Source organism: Salvelinus fontinalis, unplaced genomic scaffold (genome assembly GCF_029448725.1).
Source record: "Salvelinus fontinalis isolate EN_2023a unplaced genomic scaffold, ASM2944872v1 scaffold_1719, whole genome shotgun sequence".
Lineage (NCBI taxonomy): Eukaryota > Metazoa > Chordata > Actinopteri > Salmoniformes > Salmonidae > Salvelinus > Salvelinus fontinalis.
In genome coordinates, this window is record NW_026601928.1 from 1 (window position 1) to 24,025 (window position 24,025).

The window sequence follows — 24,025 nt, forward strand, 5'->3', positions numbered from 1 at the left end:
CTCTCTCTTTCTCCCTCGCTCTCTCTTGCTCTCTCTCCCTCCCTCTTCTCCTTCTCTCTCTACCCTTCTCCCACCCCTGCTCTCTTCTCTTATTCTCTCTGCCCTCTCCCTGGTTGGCTGTGGTTGGCTGTGGCTGTTCTGGCTGTGGCTGTGGGGGGCGGTGGCTGTGCTGCGCTGACATGCAGTGGCAGGATCAGTTGCAGGGATATGTATGACATGCTCAGGCATATGAGCCCTCCGCTAGGCCTGGGGAACAGGTGCCCGGCACGGGTGGCCTACAAGGTCAGGACCCCCTAGAACCAGGGGGCTTAGTGCCTCCTCCTCCGCGTTACTGTGTATCCGTAGTGTTGCTGTATTCTTCTTCTTCTATATACATTTTGTTTCTGATATTTTGCTTTATCTCCATTTTTTTCTGCTCTTTTGTTATTTGATGGAGGGGAGCGCTGATGTCGTTGTGGGGAATGGGGAGGAGGGATGGAGGGTAGGGGTTTGGGGGTTTAGGGGTGAGGGGCGGGGGGGTTAGGGTCAAGGGACAAAGGTCAGACAGGTTTATCCACAGGAAGGGGTGAATGGAGGGAACTTCTCAGCTCTTTTGCACCGTGTATACTGACGGAAACACACACACATCTCTAAACAAACGTATTATCAAACACATACACCCACACCTTGTTTTTGCCAGTCAAAGCTTTACAAGAATCCGAATAGAGTGCATAGTGGAATAGAATACACCAATCAGCTGTGGTAACTATAGGAGCTTTGGCTAAAGTAAACTTCAGGGGGTCTCAAACTTCCATGTTGACTCTATACAGGTGTGTACATTAGTGACCTCTTTAATGTATACTAGTGGAAAAATATTAAAGAAATCTATTTATACAAAAATATATATAAATGTTTGGCCAAGCTGGCAAAATAGTCTATGCACACAGCTACACACACATAAACAGACAAAAACACATATATACACACACACCAGTATGCGTGTGCAGCCGGGCTTGGAAGGTCCGTAAGACTTCTGTCCTCTGAGTCTCTCCGTCCTGTGGATGGCGCTACTGCAAACACACACACACACGCACAGGCACACACACACACACACACACACATACACATACATAGAGGAGCAGGTCTCTGTCTTTAGTGTACAGTAGTCCAACATATACAAATCAGGATGTATTTTATGGGTAGAGGACAGAGAGCTGAAAGGTCCCCTTAGGTGGATTATAGTTTGTTGTCTATCTAGTTGGTTGTGTAGTTTGCTAACCAGTTAACTGTTATCATTGCCACAGAATAACGTCTAGCCTCTTTTTTGTAGTAGAATCTCTTCGTCCCTGCAGTAAAATCTGCAAGTGAATCTTTTCCACCAGTCCCCGTTCTTCTGTCAATGCAGTTCTACTCTGTTTCCAGTCCCCCTCCTCTTCACATGCTGTCTCCTCCCCTCCTCCTAACCCGCCACTCACATGCCTGCCCCTTCACCCCCACCACCATTACCTCTCTCACACACTGTCATACACAGTCACACACACACCGACACACACTCATGTCTGTTAAATACCCTTATATACCTGTGAAATCCTTCAGATATTCTAACACACACTCATATACCAAACTAATTTGGTTGTCACCAACCCTGGTCCTGGAGAATTAACAGTTCTCTGATTCAACTAATCAAGGTCTTGCTGATTAGCTGACCAACAGAATCAGGGACAGAAACCTGTCCTGCACACCCTCTCTCTCAGACCAGGGATGGTAGTGACCACTGCTCTAATATACCTCATACCCTCTATTATATCCTTACAACACATTATGGCACTCTTATGATACCATTACGACACATTATGACACCATTATGACACACACGTGTCCCTTCGTAGGCAGATCGCTGTGAGCCTCAGGGGCAGCAAGCAGAACAGTCTGTAGTAACAGAAGATCTCTCTACCGCCAGGACTTACTGTCCCTCAAACCTTCCTTATCCTCCCAGCTGCTCCCCCTACCTGCATCTCTGCTAATCTTTACCTCTACCTCGATCTCTAGCATCCCTCTCTCCGCGTCTCTCTCTCTCTCTTTCTATTCTTCACTTTGCCATTTCTCCATCTTTCTATTTCTCCTTATATTTCTCCCTGCCTCTCTCTCTCCATCTCTTTCTCTGCATATCTGCATCTCTCTGCCTTTCTGTCCTCTGTTCATTCATTCCTATCAGCTCAGCTCATCTCTCCTCCCCTGCCTCACCTCTCTGCTTTATCCTCTCTTTTCTCTCCCTTTTTCTCCTCCCTCCGTTTTGTCCCTCAGTCCTAACAGCCTCCCTCCTGAAGTGTCCCCTGTAAGATAACCCCTCCTTCAGATTTTGACCTCTAACCTTCCATCCCCCACCACCTCCACCTACTGTGTCTGGGGGTAACCATAGCAACAGTCCAGTCTTTGAAAATACCTCTCTCCCCTTTCCCTGTGTAAACTGTCATCTGTAGGTGATGACCTTAGTTTGACATTAAAAACCCACAGACCCCCATTCTTGCCCTTCACCTGTCCCCTATTCCCCACCCACCATCACTACCTACCAGCCCAATGAGAGAGGTCAAAACCCACAAACTTGACCTTCACCTCTGACCCACAGAAAAATGTCCACTGTATGTGTAGTGTTAAATTGTCACCCCCACTCTTCTCTGTTCTGTAGAGACAGACAGACAGTAGTCTTCAGGCAGGATGCTGTGTTACAGACTCGACCAGCTTGTGTGGTGGTAGATCTTTCTTTTATTCTATCACTTTCAACCTCTTTTTCTTATCACTCGCTGTTAATCTCTCTGACGTCTTTTTTTCTCTCTCATCCTCAAACCTCTTCTCATCCTCCAACTTCTCCCTTCTTTTGCTTGTGAAAACGGTCTCTAAAACGCCACTCACAACCAACCCCCCCCCTCTCTTTTCAATTATTTTCTTATAACGAGATGTATTTTCCCCACCCACGAACACTTATTGTATAGCCCTCCTCAGGCCTAAGGCAGCCTAACCTAGAACCTCAGCCCATCTTACCTTTTCAAAAATGGTTGCCGCGGCGGCCATCTTGATTTTCTTAGATTACCTTGATAGGCTGAATTCTGTTCTCACACTCACCTATTAACCCTGTCAGGCCCTGCACCCATTATTTACTGAGAGATCAGAGGATTTGAATAGAGCTTTACAGCTCTATTGTCTCTGTATGACAACAACAGCCCTTCATCTAATATCTCCTATAAATGTAGCACATGTAGTTTCAATGATGTCATATCCTCCTGCCAGTAACCACTACTAAACCCAAACAGATAAACATTATTCTTTATTAAACCACACAGAGGACGGTTTCTGTGTACGGCTGTGCCGCTGCTTGTCCTGTGAAGCATTATGTGTGCACCGCATGTTGCATGGGGGGGACAGGGGAGGATGGGGTATGTGTCACAGGGTTTTGGGGTAGGGGAGCAGAGCAGAGTGGTTGGCATGGTCTTGCTGCATGTCTGGGATGTCGCCGTGACAACGGTTACTGCGAGCCTGTCTCTCACACACTAACGTCACGTTGTCTGTGTGTGTTGTCTGTGCATGTGTGTGTGTGTTGTCTCGTGTCCATTTCTCTTATATTGACAAGACCAGAAGGTGGATAAAGGATAAATGAAAACGATGACGTTCCCCTCCCCCTGTCCCTCAGTTTTGGTTTATCGCTTTATGGCCTGGTCTCTGTTGAACTCTGTGAATCTCCAATCCACTACGGGGAGCTCTGTTAGTGGCAGCCAGCTGTCTGCTCTTACTGATCTAGAATCAGATTAATATCCCATAATCCTGAACTAAACCATTCAAGGGGAAAACGCACAAAGCTGACATTGGATCAGAGTCTAACTTCATCCTACACCCTCTATCAGAGAAGGCATAAATAATGCTGTGACACTACTGAACCTGTGAGGTCCTCCTAAGTAACACAACAAGGACAGTTATTCATATCTGTGTACAGACATGAACAAGGTAACACCCACAAGAGGAACCAACCAACTCATAGTAATCCGTAGTGGAAGTGTAATGTTAACCTTTTTAACCCTTTGGCTCTCACAGGCTGTAAAGAAATAATGGTATCATTTGCCACCGCCATGAAAGGATCAAATGACTGAAATATCAATGTTTACATCTTTCTGGTACTGACAGTACCTAATAACAACTCAGCTGCCAAACTGGTATAGCAGTGCCAATAACACATTGTATAGTTGACAGACAGACGTACAGATAGACAGACAGACTCATAGAAACTGCTACAAAAAATGACAGAGCTCCCTTTCCTCCCCTTCCCCCTCACCCCCCCCTCTCCCCAACCCCCTTTCCCTGTCTCCTCACCTGGAGGTTCAGAACACACCTATACCTCCACTTCCTGGGGGGAACACCCTTTTTACTCACCCACCTTCCCCCGGTTGGCTCTTTCCAACAGAGGCTGCTGCGGATGGACCTCCCGGTCGCCGACGACAACTCAGTCCACTTCAACTCCACCCTGATGGCCCTGATCCGCACGGCGCTGGACATCAAGATCGCCAAGGGTACGGAAGGTTTGGAACCCCTCTTTCCTGCTTGCCTTTTTCACCATCTCTTCTCCCTGTTTCTTGTCTTCCCTAGAACAGAGCGGGGCAGTCTGCTACTGTAAGGTGGTTGTGTATCGTGTGTACCCTGCTGTCCCTGACACCTACATCGGTCCCTCTGCTTCTCCCACGGTGTCCTAAGTACAGCTCTTTTTCTATAGAGTTTGTATGGTTCTTATTAACCAATAGAATTTAATGTGTACCACCAGCCATACTGTCAGTGTAATAGGGTTTCAAATAGGCTACAGTTCTTTTTTTGTAGACTTTGTAGAGTTCTTGTGAAATAACAATCATAGTTTCAATGTAATTGAGTCTCACTCTATTTGGTTGGCCCAATTAAAGTGAAGATGGCCAGACATACTGTTTAATCCCCATGTCTCTGTGTTACATGGCTCATCCACACTATACATTTAAACTGGGAGTCAAAGCTCACCTCTATTAACAAACACATTCTCTTGTGTCTGTGTGCTTGTGTGTGTTTTCATGCCTGTGTGTTTTCATGTCTGTGTGTTTTCATGTCTGTGTGCTTGTGTGTGTTTTCATGTCTGTGTACTTGTGTGTGTTTTCATGTCTGTGTGTTTTCATGTCTGTGTGCTTGTGTGTGTTTTCATGTCTGTGTGCTTGTGTGTGTTTTCATGTCTGTGTGCTTGTGTGTGTTTTCATGTCTGTGTGTTTTCATGTCTGTGTGCTTGTGTGTGTTTTCATGTCTGTGTACTTGTGTGTGTTTTCATGTCTGTGTGTTTTCATGTCTGTGTGCTTGTGTGTGTTTTCATGTCTGTGTGCTTGTGTGTGTTTTCATGTCTGTGTGCTTGTGTGTGTTTTCATGTCTGTGTGCTTGTGTGTGTTTTCATGTCTGTGCGTCAATTCTTACACCCCTATGGCTCTGCTGTGTATTTGTATCGATGTGAATGTGTGTGTTTATGTGTGTGTGTTGCTATTATATGTGTGTGTATACACTGGTGCATGTGTGTGTGTGTGTGTGCCTGCTTGTGTGTGTGTGTCATTGTGTGTGTGTAGGAGGTGTGGACAAACACCAGATGGATGCAGAGCTGAGGAAAGAGATGATGGCGATTTGGCCCAATCTCTCCCAGAAGACCCTGGACCTCTTAGTCACGCCACATAAGTGTAAGTTGCAGTGTGTTTGGACCGCGACGCGATGCCAGTGTCTGTCTACTTCTTCATGCCACCCGAGGACAGCTTCTCTCAATCAGTCTCCTTCACTGCTGCACCCTCTGATACAGCAGGCACAGCTCCCTACACACACACACACCCACACACACACACACACACACACACACACACACACACACACACACACACACACACACACACACACACACACACACACACACACACACACACACACGCCCACACCCACACCCACACCCACACTCACACTCACACTCACACACACACACACTTTTTATGTACATATAGACACATACCAACACACACACCCATGATTCCCACCAGTCATATCCTCGAAGACGACACACCTAATTTTAGACCTCCAGCCTCCATACACCTCCACCAGCCCTAGCCCCATTTCCCTACAGCAGGCCATGTACCCCATCCACTATCCCCCAGCCCCAGTCCCCACACACCCATATAGACCTCTTTTCTTGCACCCATACCACACCTCCACCCAACCTAACAACTGTACACAGCAGGCCTCATCCTAAAGTCCCAATACAATACTTCCAACAGCCCATTCCACTGATTCCAGGCCTGTTCTGTAGGCCCAACATCACACCTCCACCGGATCCAATACCAGCAGGCTGTCTGCCCAGCTCTGTGCCTGAGATCAGGGGGTGCCTCTCTATAGACCAACTCTCTATAGTAGTCTTTTCACTCCAGGGGTTTAGTTCATACAGTACTACTGTAGGTCAGAACACTCCAGGGGTTTAGTTCATACAGTGCTACTGTAGGTCAGAACACTCCAGGGGTTTAGTTTATACAGTACTACTGTAGGTCAGAACACTCTAGGGGTTTAGTTCATACAGTACTACTGTAGGCCAGAACACTCCAGGGGTTTAGTTTATACAGTACTACTGTAGGTCAGAACACTCTATGGGTTTCGTTCATACAGTACTACTGTAGGTCAGAACACTCCAGGGGGTTAGTTCATACAGTACTACTGTAGGTCAGAACACTCCAGGGGTTTAGTTCATACAGTACTACTGTAGGTCAGAACACTCCAGGGTTTTAGTTCATACAGTACTACTGTAGGTCAGAACACTCCAGGGGTTTAGTTCATACAGTACTACTGTAGGTCAGAACACTCCAGGGGTTTAGTTCATACAGTACTACAGTAGGTCAGAACACTCCAGGGGTTTAGTTAATACAGTGCTACTGTAGGTCAGAACACTCCAGGGGTTTAGTTTATACAGTACTACTGTAGGTCAGAACACTCCAGGGGTTTAGTTCATACAGTGCTACTGTAGGTCAGAACACTCCAGGGGTTTAGTTCATACAGTACTACTGTAGGTCAGAACACTCCAGGGGTTTAGTTCATACAGTGCTACTGTAGGTCAGAACACTCCAGGGGTTTAGTTCATACAGTGCTACTGTAGGTCAGAACACTCCAGGGGTTTAGTTCATTCAGTACTACTGTAGGTCAGAACACTCCAGGGGTTTAGTTCATACAGTACTACTGTAGGTCAGAACACTCTAGGGGTTTAGTTCATACAGTACTTCTGTAGGTCAGAACACTCCAGGGGTTAGTTCATACAGTACTACTGTAGGTCAGAACACTTCAGGTGTTTAGTTCATACAGTGCTACTGTAGGTCAGAACACTCCAGGGCTTTAGTTTATACAGTACTACTGTAGGTCAGAACACTCCAGGGGGTTAGTTAATACAGTGCTACAGTAGGTCAGAACACTCCAGGGGGTTAGTTCATGCAGTACTACTGTAGGTCAGAACACTCCAGGTGTTTAGTTCATACAGTGCTACTGTAGGTCAGAACACTCCAGGGGTTTAGTTAATACAGTGCTACTGTAGGTCAGAACACTCCAGGGGTTTAGTTCATACAGTGCTACAGTAGGTCAGAACACTCCAGGGGTTTAGTTCATACAGTGCTACTGTAGGTCAGAACACTCCAGGGGGTTAGTTCATACAGTACTACTGTAGGTCAGAACACTCCAGGGGGTTAGTTCATACAGTACTACTGTAGGTCAGAACACTCCAGGGGTTTAGTTCATACAGTACTACTGTAGGTCAGAACACTCCAGGGTTTTAGTTCATACAGTACTACTGTAGGTCAGAACACTCCAGGGGTTTAGTTCATACAGTACTACTGTAGGTCAGAACACTCCAGGGGTTTAGTTCATACAGTACTACAGTAGGTCAGAACACTCCAGGGGTTTAGTTAATACAGTGCTACTGTAGGTCAGAACACTCCAGGGGTTTAGTTTATACAGTACTACTGTAGGTCAGAACACTCCAGGGGTTTAGTTCATACAGTGCTACTGTAGGTCAGAACACTCCAGGGGTTTAGTTCATACAGTACTACTGTAGGTCAGAACACTCCAGGGGTTTAGTTCATACAGTGCTACTGTAGGTCAGAACACTCCAGGGGTTTAGTTCATACAGTGCTACTGTAGGTCAGAACACTCCAGGGGTTTAGTTCATTCAGTACTACTGTAGGTCAGAACACTCCAGGGGTTTAGTTCATACAGTACTACTGTAGGTCAGAACACTCTAGGGGTTTAGTTCATACAGTACTTCTGTAGGTCAGAACACTCCAGGGGTTAGTTCATACAGTACTACTGTAGGTCAGAACACTTCAGGTGTTTAGTTCATACAGTGCTACTGTAGGTCAGAACACTCCAGGGCTTTAGTTTATACAGTACTACTGTAGGTCAGAACACTCCAGGGGGTTAGTTAATACAGTGCTACAGTAGGTCAGAACACTCCAGGGGGTTAGTTCATGCAGTACTACTGTAGGTCAGAACACTCCAGGTGTTTAGTTCATACAGTGCTACTGTAGGTCAGAACACTCCAGGGGTTTAGTTAATACAGTGCTACTGTAGGTCAGAACACTCCAGGGGTTTAGTTCATACAGTGCTACAGTAGGTCAGAACACTCCAGGGGTTTAGTTCATACAGTGCTACTGTAGGTCAGAACACTCCAGGGGGTTAGTTCATACAGTACTACTGTAGGTCAGAACACTCCAGGGGTTTAGTTCATACAGTACTACAGTAGGTCAGAAAACTCCAGGTGTTTAGTTCATACAGTACTACTGTAGGTCAGAACACTCCAGGGGTTTAGTTCATACAGTACTACTGTAGGTCAGAACACTCCAGGGGGTTAGTTCATACAGTACTACTGTAGGTCAGAACACTCCAAGGGTTTAGTTCATACAGTACTACAGTAGGTCAGAACACTCCAGGGGTTTAGTTCATACAGTACTACAGTAGGTCAGAACACTCTAGGGGTTTAGTTCATACAGTACTACTGTAGGTCAGAACACTCCAGGGGGTTAGTTCATACAGTACTACTGTAGGTCAGAACACTCCAGGTGTTTAGTTCATACAGTGCTACTGTAGGTCAGAACACTCCAGGGGTTTAGTTTATACAGTACTACAGTAGGTCAGAACACTCCAGGGGTTTAGTTCATACAGTGCTACTGTAGGTCAGAACACTCCAAGGGTTTAGTTCATACAGTACTACTGTAGGTCAGACCACTCCAGGGGTTTAGTTCATACAGTACTACTGTAGGTCAGAACACTCCAGGGGTTTAGTTCATACAGTGCTACTGTAGGTCAGAACACTCCAGGGGGTTAGTTCATACAGTACTACTGTAGGTCAGAACACTTCAGGTGTTTAGTTCATACAGTACTACTGTAGGTCAGAACACTCCAGGGGTTTAGTTCATACAGTACTACTGTAGGTCAGAACACTCCAGGGGGTTAGTTCATACAGTACTACTGTAGGTCAGAACACTCCTAGGGTTTAGTTCATACAGTACTACAGTAGGTCAGAACACTCCAGGGGTTTAGTTCATACAGTACTACAGTAGGTCAGAACACTCTAGGGGTTTAGTTCATACAGTACTACTGTAGGTCAGAACACTCCAGGGGGTTAGTTCATACAGTACTACTGTAGGTCAGAACACTCCAGGTGTTTAGTTCATACAGTGCTACTGTAGGTCAGAACACTCCAGGGGTTTAGTTTATACAGTACTACAGTAGGTCAGAACACTCCAGGGGTTTAGTTTATACAGTACTACTGTAGGTCAGAACACTCCAGGGGTTTAGTTCATACAGTACTACTGTAGGTCAGAACACTGGCTGCTATGCATGTCGGAGAAATACATACGGGACTAGAAGGAATGCACAAGTGCCAAAGCACTAGTTGCTATATAGATATTAGCTGTATATTATATGAAAGTAATTATGATTTAAAGTATAGGTAAAGGCATCTTGGTCAGGTGCATTATAGCTACTCACCATATTGCTAATTGTACCAAATTTTATCAGAATGCACAGGCTTCTGTTTCCTGCTAATAACGCTCAAACCAAATTGAAATAAAATGTGTGGCAATTTAGCATGCTGGTGAACGGTGTACAGAAATGGCCAATAGCATAATGCTTGTGAACACACTTTTTTGAACTGGACTTTAGGCCCTTTTATTGTGAAGATGTGCTCTGCTGTTGACACCTGGAAATGACTCTCTTTCAAAGACTGTTATCACTTTTTTTCTCTTCTGAAGCTCTGTTTTGTTTATCTGTTTGGAGATAACAAAGTACAAGGTCCAAATTGAACTAAGTACAACATGTCCACCTTCTATTGAGAAGTAAAGGGGGAACCATCGGTCCTGCATCAGAATGCCAAAACAGCATCAAAGCAGCCCCAGTAGTTCTGTTGGTACTGTCCAGTCCTCTACCAGGTCCCCCATCTACACAATGAAGTGGTCTTGAGTCTTGTCTTCTGATTGAAGACCACCAGTCAGTAGAAATACAGAAAAGATGCAAAGAAAGAAAGACTACAGGTAAACAGAGAAAGAAAGACTACAGGTAAACAGAGAAAGAAAGACTACAGGTAAACAGAGAAAGAAAGACTACAGGTAAACAGAGAAAGAAAGACTACAGGTAAACAGAGAAAGAAAGACTACAGGTAAACAGAGAAAGAAAGACTACAGGTAAACAGAGAAAGAAAGACTACAGGTAAACAGAGAAAGAAAGACTACAGGTAAACAGAGAAAGAAAGACTACAGGTAAACAGAGAAAGAAAGACTACAGGTAAACAGAGAAAGAAAGACTACAGGTAAACAGAGAAAGAAAGACTACAGGTAAACAGAGAAAGAAAGACTACAGGTAAACAGAGAAAGAAAGACTACAGGTAAACAGAGAAAGAAAGACTACAGGTAAACAGAGAAAGAAAGACTACAGGTAAACAGAGAAAGAAAGACTACAGGTAAACAGAGAAAGAAAGACTACAGTTAAACAGAGAAAGAAAGACTACAGGTAAACAGAGAAAGAAAGACTACAGGTAAACAGAGAAAGAAAGACTACAGGTAAACAGAGAAAGAAAGACTACAGGTAAACAGAGAAAGAAAGACTACAGGTAAACAGAGAAAGAAAGACTACAGGTAAACAGAGAAAGAAAGACTACAGGTAAACAGAGAAAGAAAGACTACAGGTAAACAGAGAAAGAAAGACTACAGTTAAACCGAGAAAGAAAGACTACAGGTAAACAGAGAAAGAAAGACTACAGTTAAACCGAGAAAGAAAGACTACAGGTAAACATAGAAAGAAAGACTACAGGTAAACCGAGAAAGAAAGACTACAGGTAAACCGAGAAAGAAAGACTACAGGTAAACCGAGAAAGAAAGACTACAGGTAAACAGAGAAAGAAAGACTACAGGTAAACATAGAAAGAAAGACTACGGGTAAACCGAGAAAGAAAGACTACGGGTAAACAGAGAAAGAAAGACTACAGGTAAACAGAGAAAGAAAGACTACAGGTAAACAGAGAAAGAAAGACTACAGGTAAACAGAGAAAGAAAGACTACAGGTAAACAGAGAAAGAAAGACTACAGGTAAACAGAGAAAGAAAGACTACAGGTAAACAGAGAAAGAAAGACTACAGTTAAACCGAGAAAGAAAGACTACAGGTAAACAGAGAAAGAAAGACTACAGTTAAACCGAGAAAGAAAGACTACAGGTAAACATAGAAAGAAAGACTACAGGTAAACAGAGAAAGAAAGACTACAGGTAAACAGAGAAAGAAAGACTACAGAGAAAAAAAGACTACAGTTAAACAGAGAAAGAGAAAATGTGACACATGATCATTTTTTAGTCCGAGTCTGTTTGTGAAAAGACTATCAGCTCTGTGTTCGTGTATATGTGTGTATTTGTCTGTGTGAGTTTGTCTCTCTCTCTGCGTGCCTCGTCTCCTCTACTCCCATCCCTCTCGCTCAGGGTCCCATACGTAGTGGTCTAATCGTGCAGGGTAACTTGTCCCTCTCTCAGCAGCAACAGACCTGACGGTGGGGAAGATCTACGCTGCCATGATGATCATGGAGTACTACAGGCAGAGCAAGGCCAAGCGCTCTCAGGCGCGGCTAGAGGCGGAGCAGGTACAACTACTGTCCCTAGGAACCATCCCCAAACCTTCAGACAACGCAGACTGACTGAGGGCAGAGTCAGACTGACTAGAAATACTGCTGTGCTGTTAGTACAGGGGTCAATGCGGAGCTGTGACAACCCATAACCACGCCCACCCACAGTCTTACTATAGCATTTACTTACTACGTTATTGTAAGGTCACTTGTTATCATTGACCTCACCTGGCTAAAGGTTAGAGGTCAAAGGTTAGAGGACCACTGCCATTGGGTTTACCCACTCTAGTCTTGCCTCTCTGTGTTCTTCCATCCTCCCTTCCTTTCTATCTATCTCTGCAGTTAGTCGGTATAAAACTCTGTGAGGCCCTCTGGTGGACAAAGTATATCATGTTATATTACATTCATGTTATATTACATTTGTACATGATATTATATTATTGCTAGAGCATCTATACAGAAAACCAGCAGATTATATTTCAAGCACAATTATATAATTCTGAATCACAATTATTTCTAAAGAAGAGGCACTTTTCTGCTATACAGAACCCTCTCGATCATCTTTGAATTGGTTTGGGCTGGGTGTCTTTGTCACAGCTCTGGATGGCGAAGACTGTACGATGTTAATGTACATTCCTCACCTAAGCCTGTTCCTCTTTATCCTCCCTTTCCTTGGCTGTGAATCCACTGCTAGTGATGATGATGATGATGATGATGCTAGTCTTCCCAAGCCTTTTAGCCACACCCTGGCCTTGGACTGTTGCCCTACACCCTGGACTGTAGCATTGCACTGTAGCCCCCTATTCCCTGTTGACAGAGAGAATGCATATACAACCAATACAATGGATCTTGTGTTTATGTAGTCACATGTGAAGCCACTGACGATAAAACGTTAAAGTTGTAGCAGTATTCGTAACACAGTTACAGAAACATTTTAAGTGTAAGTAAAAGATGACGTTTTAAATTACAGAGATTGTTTGATTTTGTTTTATTTGTATTTCTCACGCACACACATACACGCTTTCCTATTTTACAGACAGAGTCCTACTCCTCCTCTCCTCTCTCACTGCACTCTAAGCATGCCACTTTCCCTGCTCTGCTATGGCCACCTGCTACCACTCTCTATACACAACTCTCAGCCATATCAATTCCTCATGACTTCATTTCTCTTCTGGCATTCCTTCCTTGTAGGATAGCACAAGGAAGAGGTTGGTCTTGAAGGGATAGTCACTAAATTCAATGTTTAAACAATGATCTTAACTCTTTTTCTCTGGCACATGATGTGAAGGGCGTGAGAGAGGCAGGATATTGGAAGATCTAGGAGTTAGTTGAGAGAGTCTGGCTCTGTCTGAGCTTTAGAAACTGACCTCAAACCTGCCTTAGCCATGTGTATAGATTTGTATTGAGGAGGTGTAGAGAGGAGGTGTAGAGAGGGGCAGCTCAGTAAGAGGAGGTGTAGAGAGGGGTACAGGGGAGAGGGGAGAGGATGTGTAGGGGTAAAGGGTGGGAGAGCAGACATTGGCTGGAGAGCAGGATGGGTGACAATTGGATGAGGATGTTGCGGCTTTTTGAAGAGTTGGTTGAATGGGACCTACAGTATGAGTCAGGGGATAGTTTGATTGGACAAGTCACAGGAACTCCTCGGGAAAATGATGGAGATATCTAAGAAGGATACCATCTAAACAACTGTAGAAACCACCCTCTATCACCTGTCAAAGTACAATGGAAGACTCATAAGACAAGCTGAGAAGACTCAAGAGTTGGTCACCCAATACTTAGAGTCAAGTCATGTCATATGCTTGGTCTTCATTCACAACCACAACCATACCACCCAGCTGGTCCTTGTGCTTTTACTCTAATGCTCCCAAGGCGTACTTACCCATGACCACAAACATGTACAGAGCACAAACACTCACACACTGGAGTTTCTTGGGCAACGAATGCTATCAAACCTTTCAGACTCTTCAGCATGCTCACAGCCCGATGGCGATAATTGATGATGTCACTGCAACATCCTCATCCAATCGTCGCCCATCCTGCTCTCCAGCCAATGTCTGCTCTCCCACCCTTTACCCCTACACATCCTCTCCCCTCTCCCCTGTACCCCTCTCTACACCTCCTCTTACTGAGCTGCCCCTCACTCTCCTCCCCCTTGCACCCCCACCTCCCTTCCCCTCCTTCCCAACCCCCACCCCTGCTGCTACTTGCTTACAGAAGGACAGGAGCAGAGGAGTGGACTTCCCTCCCCCTTGCACCATCTCAGACAGTATTATTACCATAGTGTTAGATAAGGAGAGACATAGTGAAGGATAGCATCTATCCCAGTGATGAGAGTTTCTTCCCTGCATGATTCCAGGTAGAGCTTGCTGCCATAGATAAGCATGTGCTTTGTGATGATGTGAGACTAGGTGTGGGACTTGGAGATTGGGAATATCCTTGCTTCGAACGGTTCAGATTCGGACAAGAACTGTTCCAAGTGTTTAGAAATGATGATTGGACAAATATTGTTTGGAAAAATATTTGTGTGCTATTTCCTTGTATGACCTGGGACCTTTGTGATCCATCCACTTTAAACGTTGACCCTCCATGGCTTGTGAAATCCTTAAACCAAAACAGCTACTTACCATTGATAATCCATTCCAGCTAGCAAGTATATACTGTCCCAGGAGTGGCCCACTGCCTGCATGGTTTATGGCCCACAGCTGGAAACCAAATGCGGCCCAACAACATTTTGCCCAGATATCTTACGGACATAAAAGTAGCAGTTTGTCAGTTTTAAGTGGATGTGTAATAACTGAATGACACTGTATGTGGTTATTTGAACACACTTACTCCCACCATGCATTTCACCTACACTAAGAAAAACAGGTGCTATCCAGAACCTAAAATAGTTCTTAAGCTGTCCCCATTGGAGAACCATTTGATGAACCCTTTTTGATTCCAGATATAACCCTTTTGGTTCCAGGTAGAACCCCTTTGGGTTCTATGTAGACCCCTTCTACAAAGGGTTCTGCCTGGAACCCAAAACAGTTCTTCCTGGAACCAAATATGGTTTTCCTATGGGGACATCCAAAAAACCCTTTGGAACCCTTTTTTCTAAGAGTGTACTGTATGTTCCCAACAGGTCTACTCCCAGTCCTCGTCTTCCTCTCTTTGTCATCCTTCCTCTATCCCTCCTTGTGTCCCCTTTCTCTCTCGATATTCGCTCACATGGACTTCTACCTCTATTCTTTCCTTTTCTCATCCTCCTCCTGTCTTCCTTTCTCTATCATCATGTTTATATTATTTACAGACTATTCTCCCTCCTCTCCTTATGTGTCAACGTCTGTTTTCAACAGAGACTTGGAATGTTCTCTTCCTGATGGATCTGTCCATTGGTTTTGCACTGATGTTCTGCCTTGTTCAACTCTTCCTTATTCCCTCCCTGGTCTTGCTGTTCTACTGCTCTAATGGATTGTTGGACTCGCTCAAACTGCACCCACCAACTCTCATTTCCTGGTTGCCCATAGTGATAAGTTGGCTGCTTGAGGTCAAATGGGGATTCAAAAGTCAAGGTTGAAATCCAATCAGGTCGAGAGGTAAACACTGTCCATCCTGTCGAATGGGTTGTGTATTGAATGGCACCCTTTTCATGTTATAGTGCACTTCTTTTGAATCAAAGCCTAGGTGAAAATCAGAAATAGTGTGTCATTTGAGATGTGTTCCTATGAGCAACATGCAAATTGTCTGTTCAAATAAAAAATACTGTAGACAAAGAGCTTAATTAATGCCAGACAAATCCAGACCTCTTTGTAGCATCCAACGGAACACTTCCAAATCCATAGCTAGATACTGTATACTGTAGGTCATATACAGTGGCTATGGCTCTGGTTAATACCCTTCATTCATGGTGACCTGGAAGTAGATGATTCATTGGCATGAGCCTTCCATTCTCACATTTACAGCAGGACTCCAACTCCCCTCCCAGAATGCTCTCTGGCTCAGTCAGCCCCTGCTGACCTTCCTCCCCCTGGATGCTGTGACCTGCTCTGAACTCACTTTCTTCTCCACCTTCCCCATTTCCTGTATGTCTACCTTAAAGCCGGCGGCCATGTTGTATCTCACACAGAATCGAACGACATTACTGTTTCAGCGCGTGGAGCCGCCCTCCCCCATCCAGGACGGGCCTCTCAGCCTCCCTCCTACCCAACCGGCAGACCCCGTCAACAGCCTGTGAGTAGACCCCTGTCCCCCCCCCCCCAACTCTCTCTCTGGGTCTCTCTCTCTGTCCTCTCCCTCTCTCTGTTTTCTCTCTCCCTCTTTCTCTGCAGCCAGAGGGAGGATGGGTAGTGGCTCCACAGGTGGAGTGTCATCCACGAGAAGGAGGAGCAGGACGACACGCTGGGCGGACACGCCTCACGTGTAGAGGACCTGTGTGTGTATGTGCGTGTGTAGTGTGTTCAGAAAGGCTGGTTTGTGGGGATGAGTGCATTCAGTTAGCCTCATACAAGCACTGAATGCATGGGTCTGATGAAGGTGATGTATATGGGGCCTGGCTTGTGTGTATGTATGCGTGTGCCTGTGTTTGCCTATCTGTGTGTATATATGTCCCGGGTCTGACTGGGTGTGTGTGTGTGTTGTAGACCGGTGGAGGGAGGTGGTGTGTGTGTGTGTGTGTGTGAGGGGCCTGTCTGACTGTCTGTGTGTTGTAGACCGGTGGAGGGGGGGGTTCCAGAGAGCCAGTCGTGGGTGACAGTGCGGGCTCAGGAGATGTCCCAGAGAGTAGGCAGCTGGAGTCCTGAGGGACAGCACTCTGAGGATGGCCTGGACAGCAGGCATAACTCGCAGGTAACACATACACACAGGTGCGCAAACACACACACACACACACCAGCATCCAGAGGAATCCCTGGACAACAGACATAACTCATAAGTGTATATACACGCACATGCATACGCACAAATACAGATCAATACAGTACTTGCATGTAACATGTACAGTATGTCATTGCACACAAGAACACACTAATAAATGGTTCCCAGTAAACATGAAATAGTGATTTTCTTTCATGCTATTCATGTTTCATGTTGTCTGAACATATTTTCATTGGACTGGTTCATATAGAGCTAGTGTCCTGGTGCTCTTTCCTTACAGGATATTTAGGGTCATCATTGTTGAATCAACTCGTACACAGAGTCACCGCTGGCTCTGTTTTAGTCCTGCCTATTGTCCAATTCCATATGGTCCCTACAGCTCCTCTCCCTATAGGCACTTAGACAGATCTGAAAGGTGTATAGGTGTAAGCAATACAGCACATTCATCTAATGGCTTTGAGTCATTACTAATCCTTTCAGATCTACATGAAGGGCCCAGGAGTTAGAGTTAGTTATTGGGAAAATGTGAACATGATGGTTTCCCTATAACCTGCCCTGATTGGCTATGCCTGCTTAAACCCTCGCACCATTCACATCCCATACCCATCGACCCCCTCAGCCCCCAGGCCCACAACCTCCAAGCCCTCATCCCCCAAGCCCTCATCCCCCAAGCCCTCAAACCCTCATCCCCCAAGCCCTAAATAACATAATATTATCAAAATCCGTCTGTTTAAGATTGAGATATATTTTTGTATTGGCTGCGTCTCAATCCATCGGATACGCCCTTGTCGGCCTTCTGCATCTGTGGTGGAAAGTGGCAGAACAGCACTGTTTGTCAGACCAGGAGACATCCCGAAAATCAGTCTTCTCACGAAAGCGTCTACAGCGTCCAAACGATGGTATTCTCCATTTTCCTTTACGACACCCACAAGTGTCACAGGACTCGTCTGAAAGTAACCCAGTACTGCTTTCAAAAAGGAATCGAAGTATGCTATATATATACAAAAGTATGTGAACACCTCTTCAAATTAGTGGATGCGGCTATTTCAGCCAAACCGTTGCTGACAGGTGTATAAAATCAAGCACACAGCCATGCAATCTCCATAGACAAACATTGGCAGTAGAATGGCCCGTACTGAAGAGGTTTCAATGTGGCACCGTCATAGGAGGCCACCTTTCGAAGTCAGTTCGTCATATTTCTTCCCCGCTGGAGGTGCTCTGGTCAACTGTAAGTGCTGTTATTGTAACGGCAGTCTAGCTCTTCCTCCTCCTCAGACGAGGAGAGGAGAGAAGGATCGGAGGACCAATGTGCAGCGTGGTAATTTTCCATGAATTTAATAAACACAAAGACAAGATAATGACAAACTAATACAAAACAACAAACGACTGTGAAGCTACAAACGAAAGTGCAATACACAAACTACTAACGTTAGACATAGACACTATACAAAATAACAAACAAACTAACCGTCACAGTCCTGTGTGGCACAAACACTGACACAGGAAACAACCACCCACAATCCCCAACACAAAACAAGCCACCTATATATGATTCTCAATCAGGGACAACGATTGACAGCTGTCTCTGATTGAGAACCATATTAGGCTGAACACAGAAACAGACGAACTAGACACACAACATAGAATTCCCACCCAGCTCACGTCCTGACCAACACTAAACAAGCAAAACACATACGAACTCTGGTCAGGACGTTACAGTTATTGTGAAGTGGCAATATATATACATATATATATATATAGTGCCAGTGAAAGGTTCGGTTTGGACACACCTACTCATTCAAGGGTTTTTCTTTATTTTTCCTAGACATCAAACTATGAAATAGCACATATGGAATCATGTAGTAACCAGAAAAGTGTTAAACCAATCAAAATACATTTTAGATTATTCAAAGTAGCCAGCACAAGCCTTGATGACAGCTTTGCACACTCTTGGCATTCACTCAATCAGCTTCATGAGGTAGTCACCTGGAATGCTTTTCCAGCAGTCTTGACGGAATTCACACATATGCTGAGCACTTGTTGGCTGCTTTTCTTTCACTCTGCGGTCGAACCCATCCCAAACCATCTCAATTGGGTCGAGGCCGGGTGATTGTGGAGGCCAGGTCATCTGATGAAACACTCCATCACTCTCATTATTGGTCAAATAGCCCTTACACAGCCTGGAGGTGTGTTTTGGGACATTTTCATGTTGAAAAACAAATGATAGTCCCACTAAGCTCAAACCAGATGGGATAGCATATCGCTGCAGATTGCTGTGGTATCTATGCTGGTTAAGTGTGCCTTGAATTCTAAATAAATCACAGACAGTGTCACCAGCAAAGCAACCCCACAACATCACACCTCCTCCTTTATGGGAACCACACATGCAAAAATCATCTGTTCACCTACTCTGCATCTCACAAAGACCAAAAATCTCCAATTTGGACTCATCAAACCAAGACAGATTTCCACCGCTCTAATGTCCATTGCTCGTGTTTCTTGGCCCAAGCAAGTCTCTACTTCTTATTGGTGTCCTTTAGCAGTGGTTTCTTTGCAGTAATTCCTCCCTGAAGGCCTGATTCATGCAGTCTCCTCTGAACAGTTGATGTTGAGATGTGTGTCTTACTTGAACTCTGTGAAGCATTTATTTGGGTTGAAATTTCTGAGGCTGGTAACTCTAATGAACTTATCCTCTGCAGCAGAGGTAACTCTGGGTCTTCCTCTCCTGTGGTGGTCCTCATGAGAGCCAGTTTCATCATAGCGCTTGATGATTTTTGTGACTGAACTTGAAGAAACTTTCACAGTTCTTGACATTTTCTGAAATGACTGACCTTCATGTCTTAAAGTAATGATGGACGGTCATTTCTCTTTGCTTATTAGAGCTGTTCTTGTGTCACGATCGTGTGGAGGATTGACGGACCAAAACGCAGCTTTAGGAAAATAAGCCATCTCCTTTTTATTTAACGAAGAAGGCAAACGAAACAAAAACACTTAAACACTAAACAAAACAAGAAAACGATCGTGAAGCTAAACAACGATGTGCACACACTGGCTACAAACGTATCACATAGACAACTACTCACAACAAATGAAAGCCTATGGCTACCCTAAATAAGGCTCCCAATCAGAGACAACCGAAATCAGCTGTCTCTAATTGGGAACTCATTCAGGTAACCATAGACTCTCCTAGACAACTAAACATACATAGACAACGCTAGACACATGAACTCAACACAAACCCATATACTACACCCAACAACCCCTTTACCATAGAAACACCCAAAACCAACAAAACACAAACATTCCCCATGTCACACCCTGACCTAACTAAAATAATAAAGAAAACAAAGAATACTAAGGCCAGGGCGTGACATAACCCCCCCCTTAAGGTGCGAACTCCGGGCGCACCATTAACCAGTCTAGGGGAGGGTCTGGGTGGGCTTCCATCCACGGTGGCGGCTCCGGCTCTGGTCGTGGTCCCCACGTCACCACAGTCCCTAACCGCCTCCTTAGCTTCCTCCAAATGACCCCCCTCCACATTAACCCCACTGCATTAAGGGGCAGTTCCGGACTAAGGGGCAGCTCCGAACTAAGGGGCAGCTCCGAACTAAGGGGCAGCTCCGAACTAAGGGGCAGTACCAGGGTAAGGGGCAGTACCAGGGTCAGGGGCAGCTCCGAACTAAGGGGCAGTACCAGGGTAAGGGATAGCACCAGGATAAGGGGCAGCTCCGGACTGAGGAACGGCAGCTCCGGACTGAGGAACGGCAGCTCCGGACTGAGGGACTGCAGCTCCGGACTGAGGGACTGCAGCTCCGGACTGAGGGACTGCAGCTCCGGACTGAGGGACTGCAGCTCCGGACTGAGGGACTGCAGCTCCGGACTGAGGGACTGCAGCTCCGGACTGAGGGACTGCAGCTCCGGACTGAGGGACTGCAGCTCCGGACTGAGGGACTGCAGCTCCGGACTGAGGGACTGCAGCTCCGGACTGAGGGACTGCAGCTCCGGACTGAGGGACGGCCCATGGCTGGCTGACGGATCTGGCTGCTCATGGCTGGCTGACGGATCTGGCTGCTCATGGCTAGCTGACGGATCTGGCTGCTCATGGCTAGCTGACGGATCTGGCTGCTCATGGCTAGCTGACGGATCTGGCTGCTCATGGCTAGCTGACGGATCTGGCTGCTCATGGCTGACTGACGGATCTGGCTGCTCATGGCTGGCTGACGGATCTGGCTGCTCATGGCTGGCTGACGGATCTGGCTGCTCATGGCTGGCTGACGGATCTGGCTGCTCATGGCTGGCTGACGGATCTGGCTGCTCATGGCTGGCTGACGGATCTGGCTGCTCATGGCTAGCTGACGGATCTGGCTGCTCATGGCTAGCTGACGGATCTGGCTGCTCATGGCTAGCTGACGGATCTGGCTGCTCATGGCTAGCTGACGGATCTGGCTGCTCATGGCTAGCTGACTGCTCTGGCAGATCCTGTCTGGTTGGCGGCTCTGGCAGATCCTGTCTGGTTGGCGGCTCTGGCAGATCCTGTCTGGTTGGCGGCTCTGGCAGATCCTGTCTGGTTGGCGGCTCTGGCAGATCCTGTCTGGTTGGCGGCTCTGGCAGATCCTGTCTGGTTGGCGGCTCTGGCAGATCCTGTCTGGTTGGCGGCTCTGGCAGATCCTGTCTGGCGGGCGGCTCTAGCGGCTCCTGTCTGGCGGGCGGCTCTAGCGGCTCCTGTCTGGCGGGCGGCTCTAGCGGCTCCTGTCTGGCGGACGGCTCTGTAGGCTCATGGCAGACGGGCGGCTTTGCAGGCTCATGGCAGACGGGCGGCTTTGCAGGCTCATGGCAGACGGGCGGCTTTGCAGGCTCATGGCAGACGGATGGCTCAGACGGCGCTGGGGAGACGGATGGCTCAGATGGCGCTGGGGAGACGGATGGCTCAGATGGCGCTGGGGAGACACGCATCTCAGGGCTAGTGCGGGGAGCAGCAACAGGACGCACAGGACTCTGGGGACACACAGGAGGCTTGGTGCGTGGTTTAGGCACTGGTGGTAAAGGGCTGAAGACACGCACCATATAGCTAGTGCGTGGAGGAGGCACTGGTGGTACTGGGTTGGGGCGGGGAGGTGGCGCCGGAAATACCGGACCGTGCAGGCGTACTGGCTCCCTTGAACGCCGAGCCTGCCCAACCTTACCTGGTTGTATGCTCCCCGTCGCCTGACCAGTGCGGGGAGGTGGAATAACCCGCACCGGCCTATGTAGGCGAACCGGGGACACCATGCGTAAGGCTGGTGCCATGTACGCCGGCCCGAGGAGACGCACTGGTGACCAGATGCGTTGGGCCGGCTTCATGACATACGGCTCAACGCTCAGTCTAGCCCGGCCGATACGTGGAGCTGAAATGTACCGAACCGGGCTATGCACGCGTACAGGAGACACCGTGCGCTCTACTGCGTAACACGGTGTCTGCCTGTACTCTCGCTCTCCACGGTAAGTACAGGGAGTAGGCGCAGGTTTCCTACCTGACTTCGCCACACTCCCTTTAAGGCCCCCCCCAAGAAATTTTTGGGTTGTACTCACGGGCTTCCAGCCTTGTCTCCGTGCTGCCTCCTCATATCGCCTCCTCTCGGCTTTAGCTGCCTCCAGCTCTTCACGAGGAAGGCGATATTCTCCCGGTTGTGCCCACGGCCCCTTACCATCCAGTATCTCCTCCCATGTCCACGAATCCTGTGTAGGTGGGTCCTGTTGCCGCTTTCCATGCCGCTTGGTCCTGTAATGGTGAGTAGTTCTGTCACGATCGTGTGGAGGATTGACGGACCAAAACGCAGCTTTAGGAAAATAAGCCATCTCCTTTTTATTTAACGAAGAAGGCAAACGAAACAAAAACACTTAAACACTAAACAAAACAAGAAAACGATCGTGAAGCTAAACAACGATGTGCACACACTGGCTACAAACGTATCACATAGACAACTACTCACAACAAATGAAAGCCTATGGCTACCCTAAATAAGGCTCCCAATCAGAGACAACCGAAATCAGCTGTCTCTAATTGGGAACTCATTCAGGTAACCATAGACTCTCCTAGACAACTAAACATACATAGACAACGCTAGACACATGAACTCAACACAAACCCATATACTACACCCAACAACCCCTTTACCATAGAAACACCCAAAACCAACAAAACACAAACATTCCCCATGTCACACCCTGACCTAACTAAAATAATAAAGAAAACAAAGAATACTAAGGCCAGGGCGTGACATCTTGCCATAATATGGACTTGGTCTTTTACCAAATAGGGCTATCTTCTTTATACCATCCCTACTTTGTCACAACACAACTGATTGGCTCAAATACATTAAGAAATTAAACAAATTTACTTTTAACAAGACACACCTGTTAACAAGTCCAATACAGCAAATGAAAGGTACACATCTTGTGAATCCAGCCAACATGTCCGATTTGTAAAATGTTTTACAGCGAAAACAGCACGTATATTTATGTTAGCTCACGACCAAATACAAAGAAGGACAGACATTTTTCACAGCACAGGTAGCATGCACAAAGCCAACCTAACTAACCAAGAACCAACCAAACTAACCAAGAAACAACTTCATCAGATGACAGTCTTATAACATGTTATACAATAAATCTATGTTCTGTTCGAAAAATGTGCATATTTGAGGTATAAATCAGTTTTACATTGCAGCTACCATCACAGCTACCGTCAAAAATAGCACCGAAGCAGCCAGAGTAATTATAGAGACCAACGTGGAATACCTAAATACTCATCATAAAACATTTCTGAAAAATGCATCGTGTACAGCAAATGAAAGACAAGCATCTTGTGAATCCAGCCAATATTTCAGATTTTTTAAGTGTTTTACAGCGAAAACACAATATAGCATTATATTAGCTTACTACAATAGCCTACCACACAACCGCATTCATTCATCAAGGCACGTTAGCGATAGCAATAGGCACGTTAGCGTTAGCGAATAAACCAGCAAAATATATTAATTTTCACTAACCTT

The 24,025-nt window shown here is 46.1% G+C and overlaps 1 protein-coding gene across 1 annotated transcript in view; it reads left to right on the forward strand.

Moving 5' to 3' along the window:
• Positions 1–8: 8 nt before the first annotated feature.
• LOC129849839 (voltage-dependent P/Q-type calcium channel subunit alpha-1A-like) overlaps positions 9–24,025 on the forward strand; it is a 30,011-nt gene continuing 5,994 nt past the window's right edge. The window contains exons 1-6 of the mRNA XM_055916578.1: positions 9–282; positions 4,430–4,544; positions 5,592–5,699; positions 12,052–12,158; positions 16,273–16,352; positions 16,832–16,967. Of these exons, the coding sequence (XP_055772553.1) occupies positions 208–282; positions 4,430–4,544; positions 5,592–5,699; positions 12,052–12,158; positions 16,273–16,352; positions 16,832–16,967 (621 nt within the window). The 5' untranslated portion in view covers positions 9–207. The remainder of the gene's footprint in view (positions 283–4,429; positions 4,545–5,591; positions 5,700–12,051; positions 12,159–16,272; positions 16,353–16,831; positions 16,968–24,025) is intronic.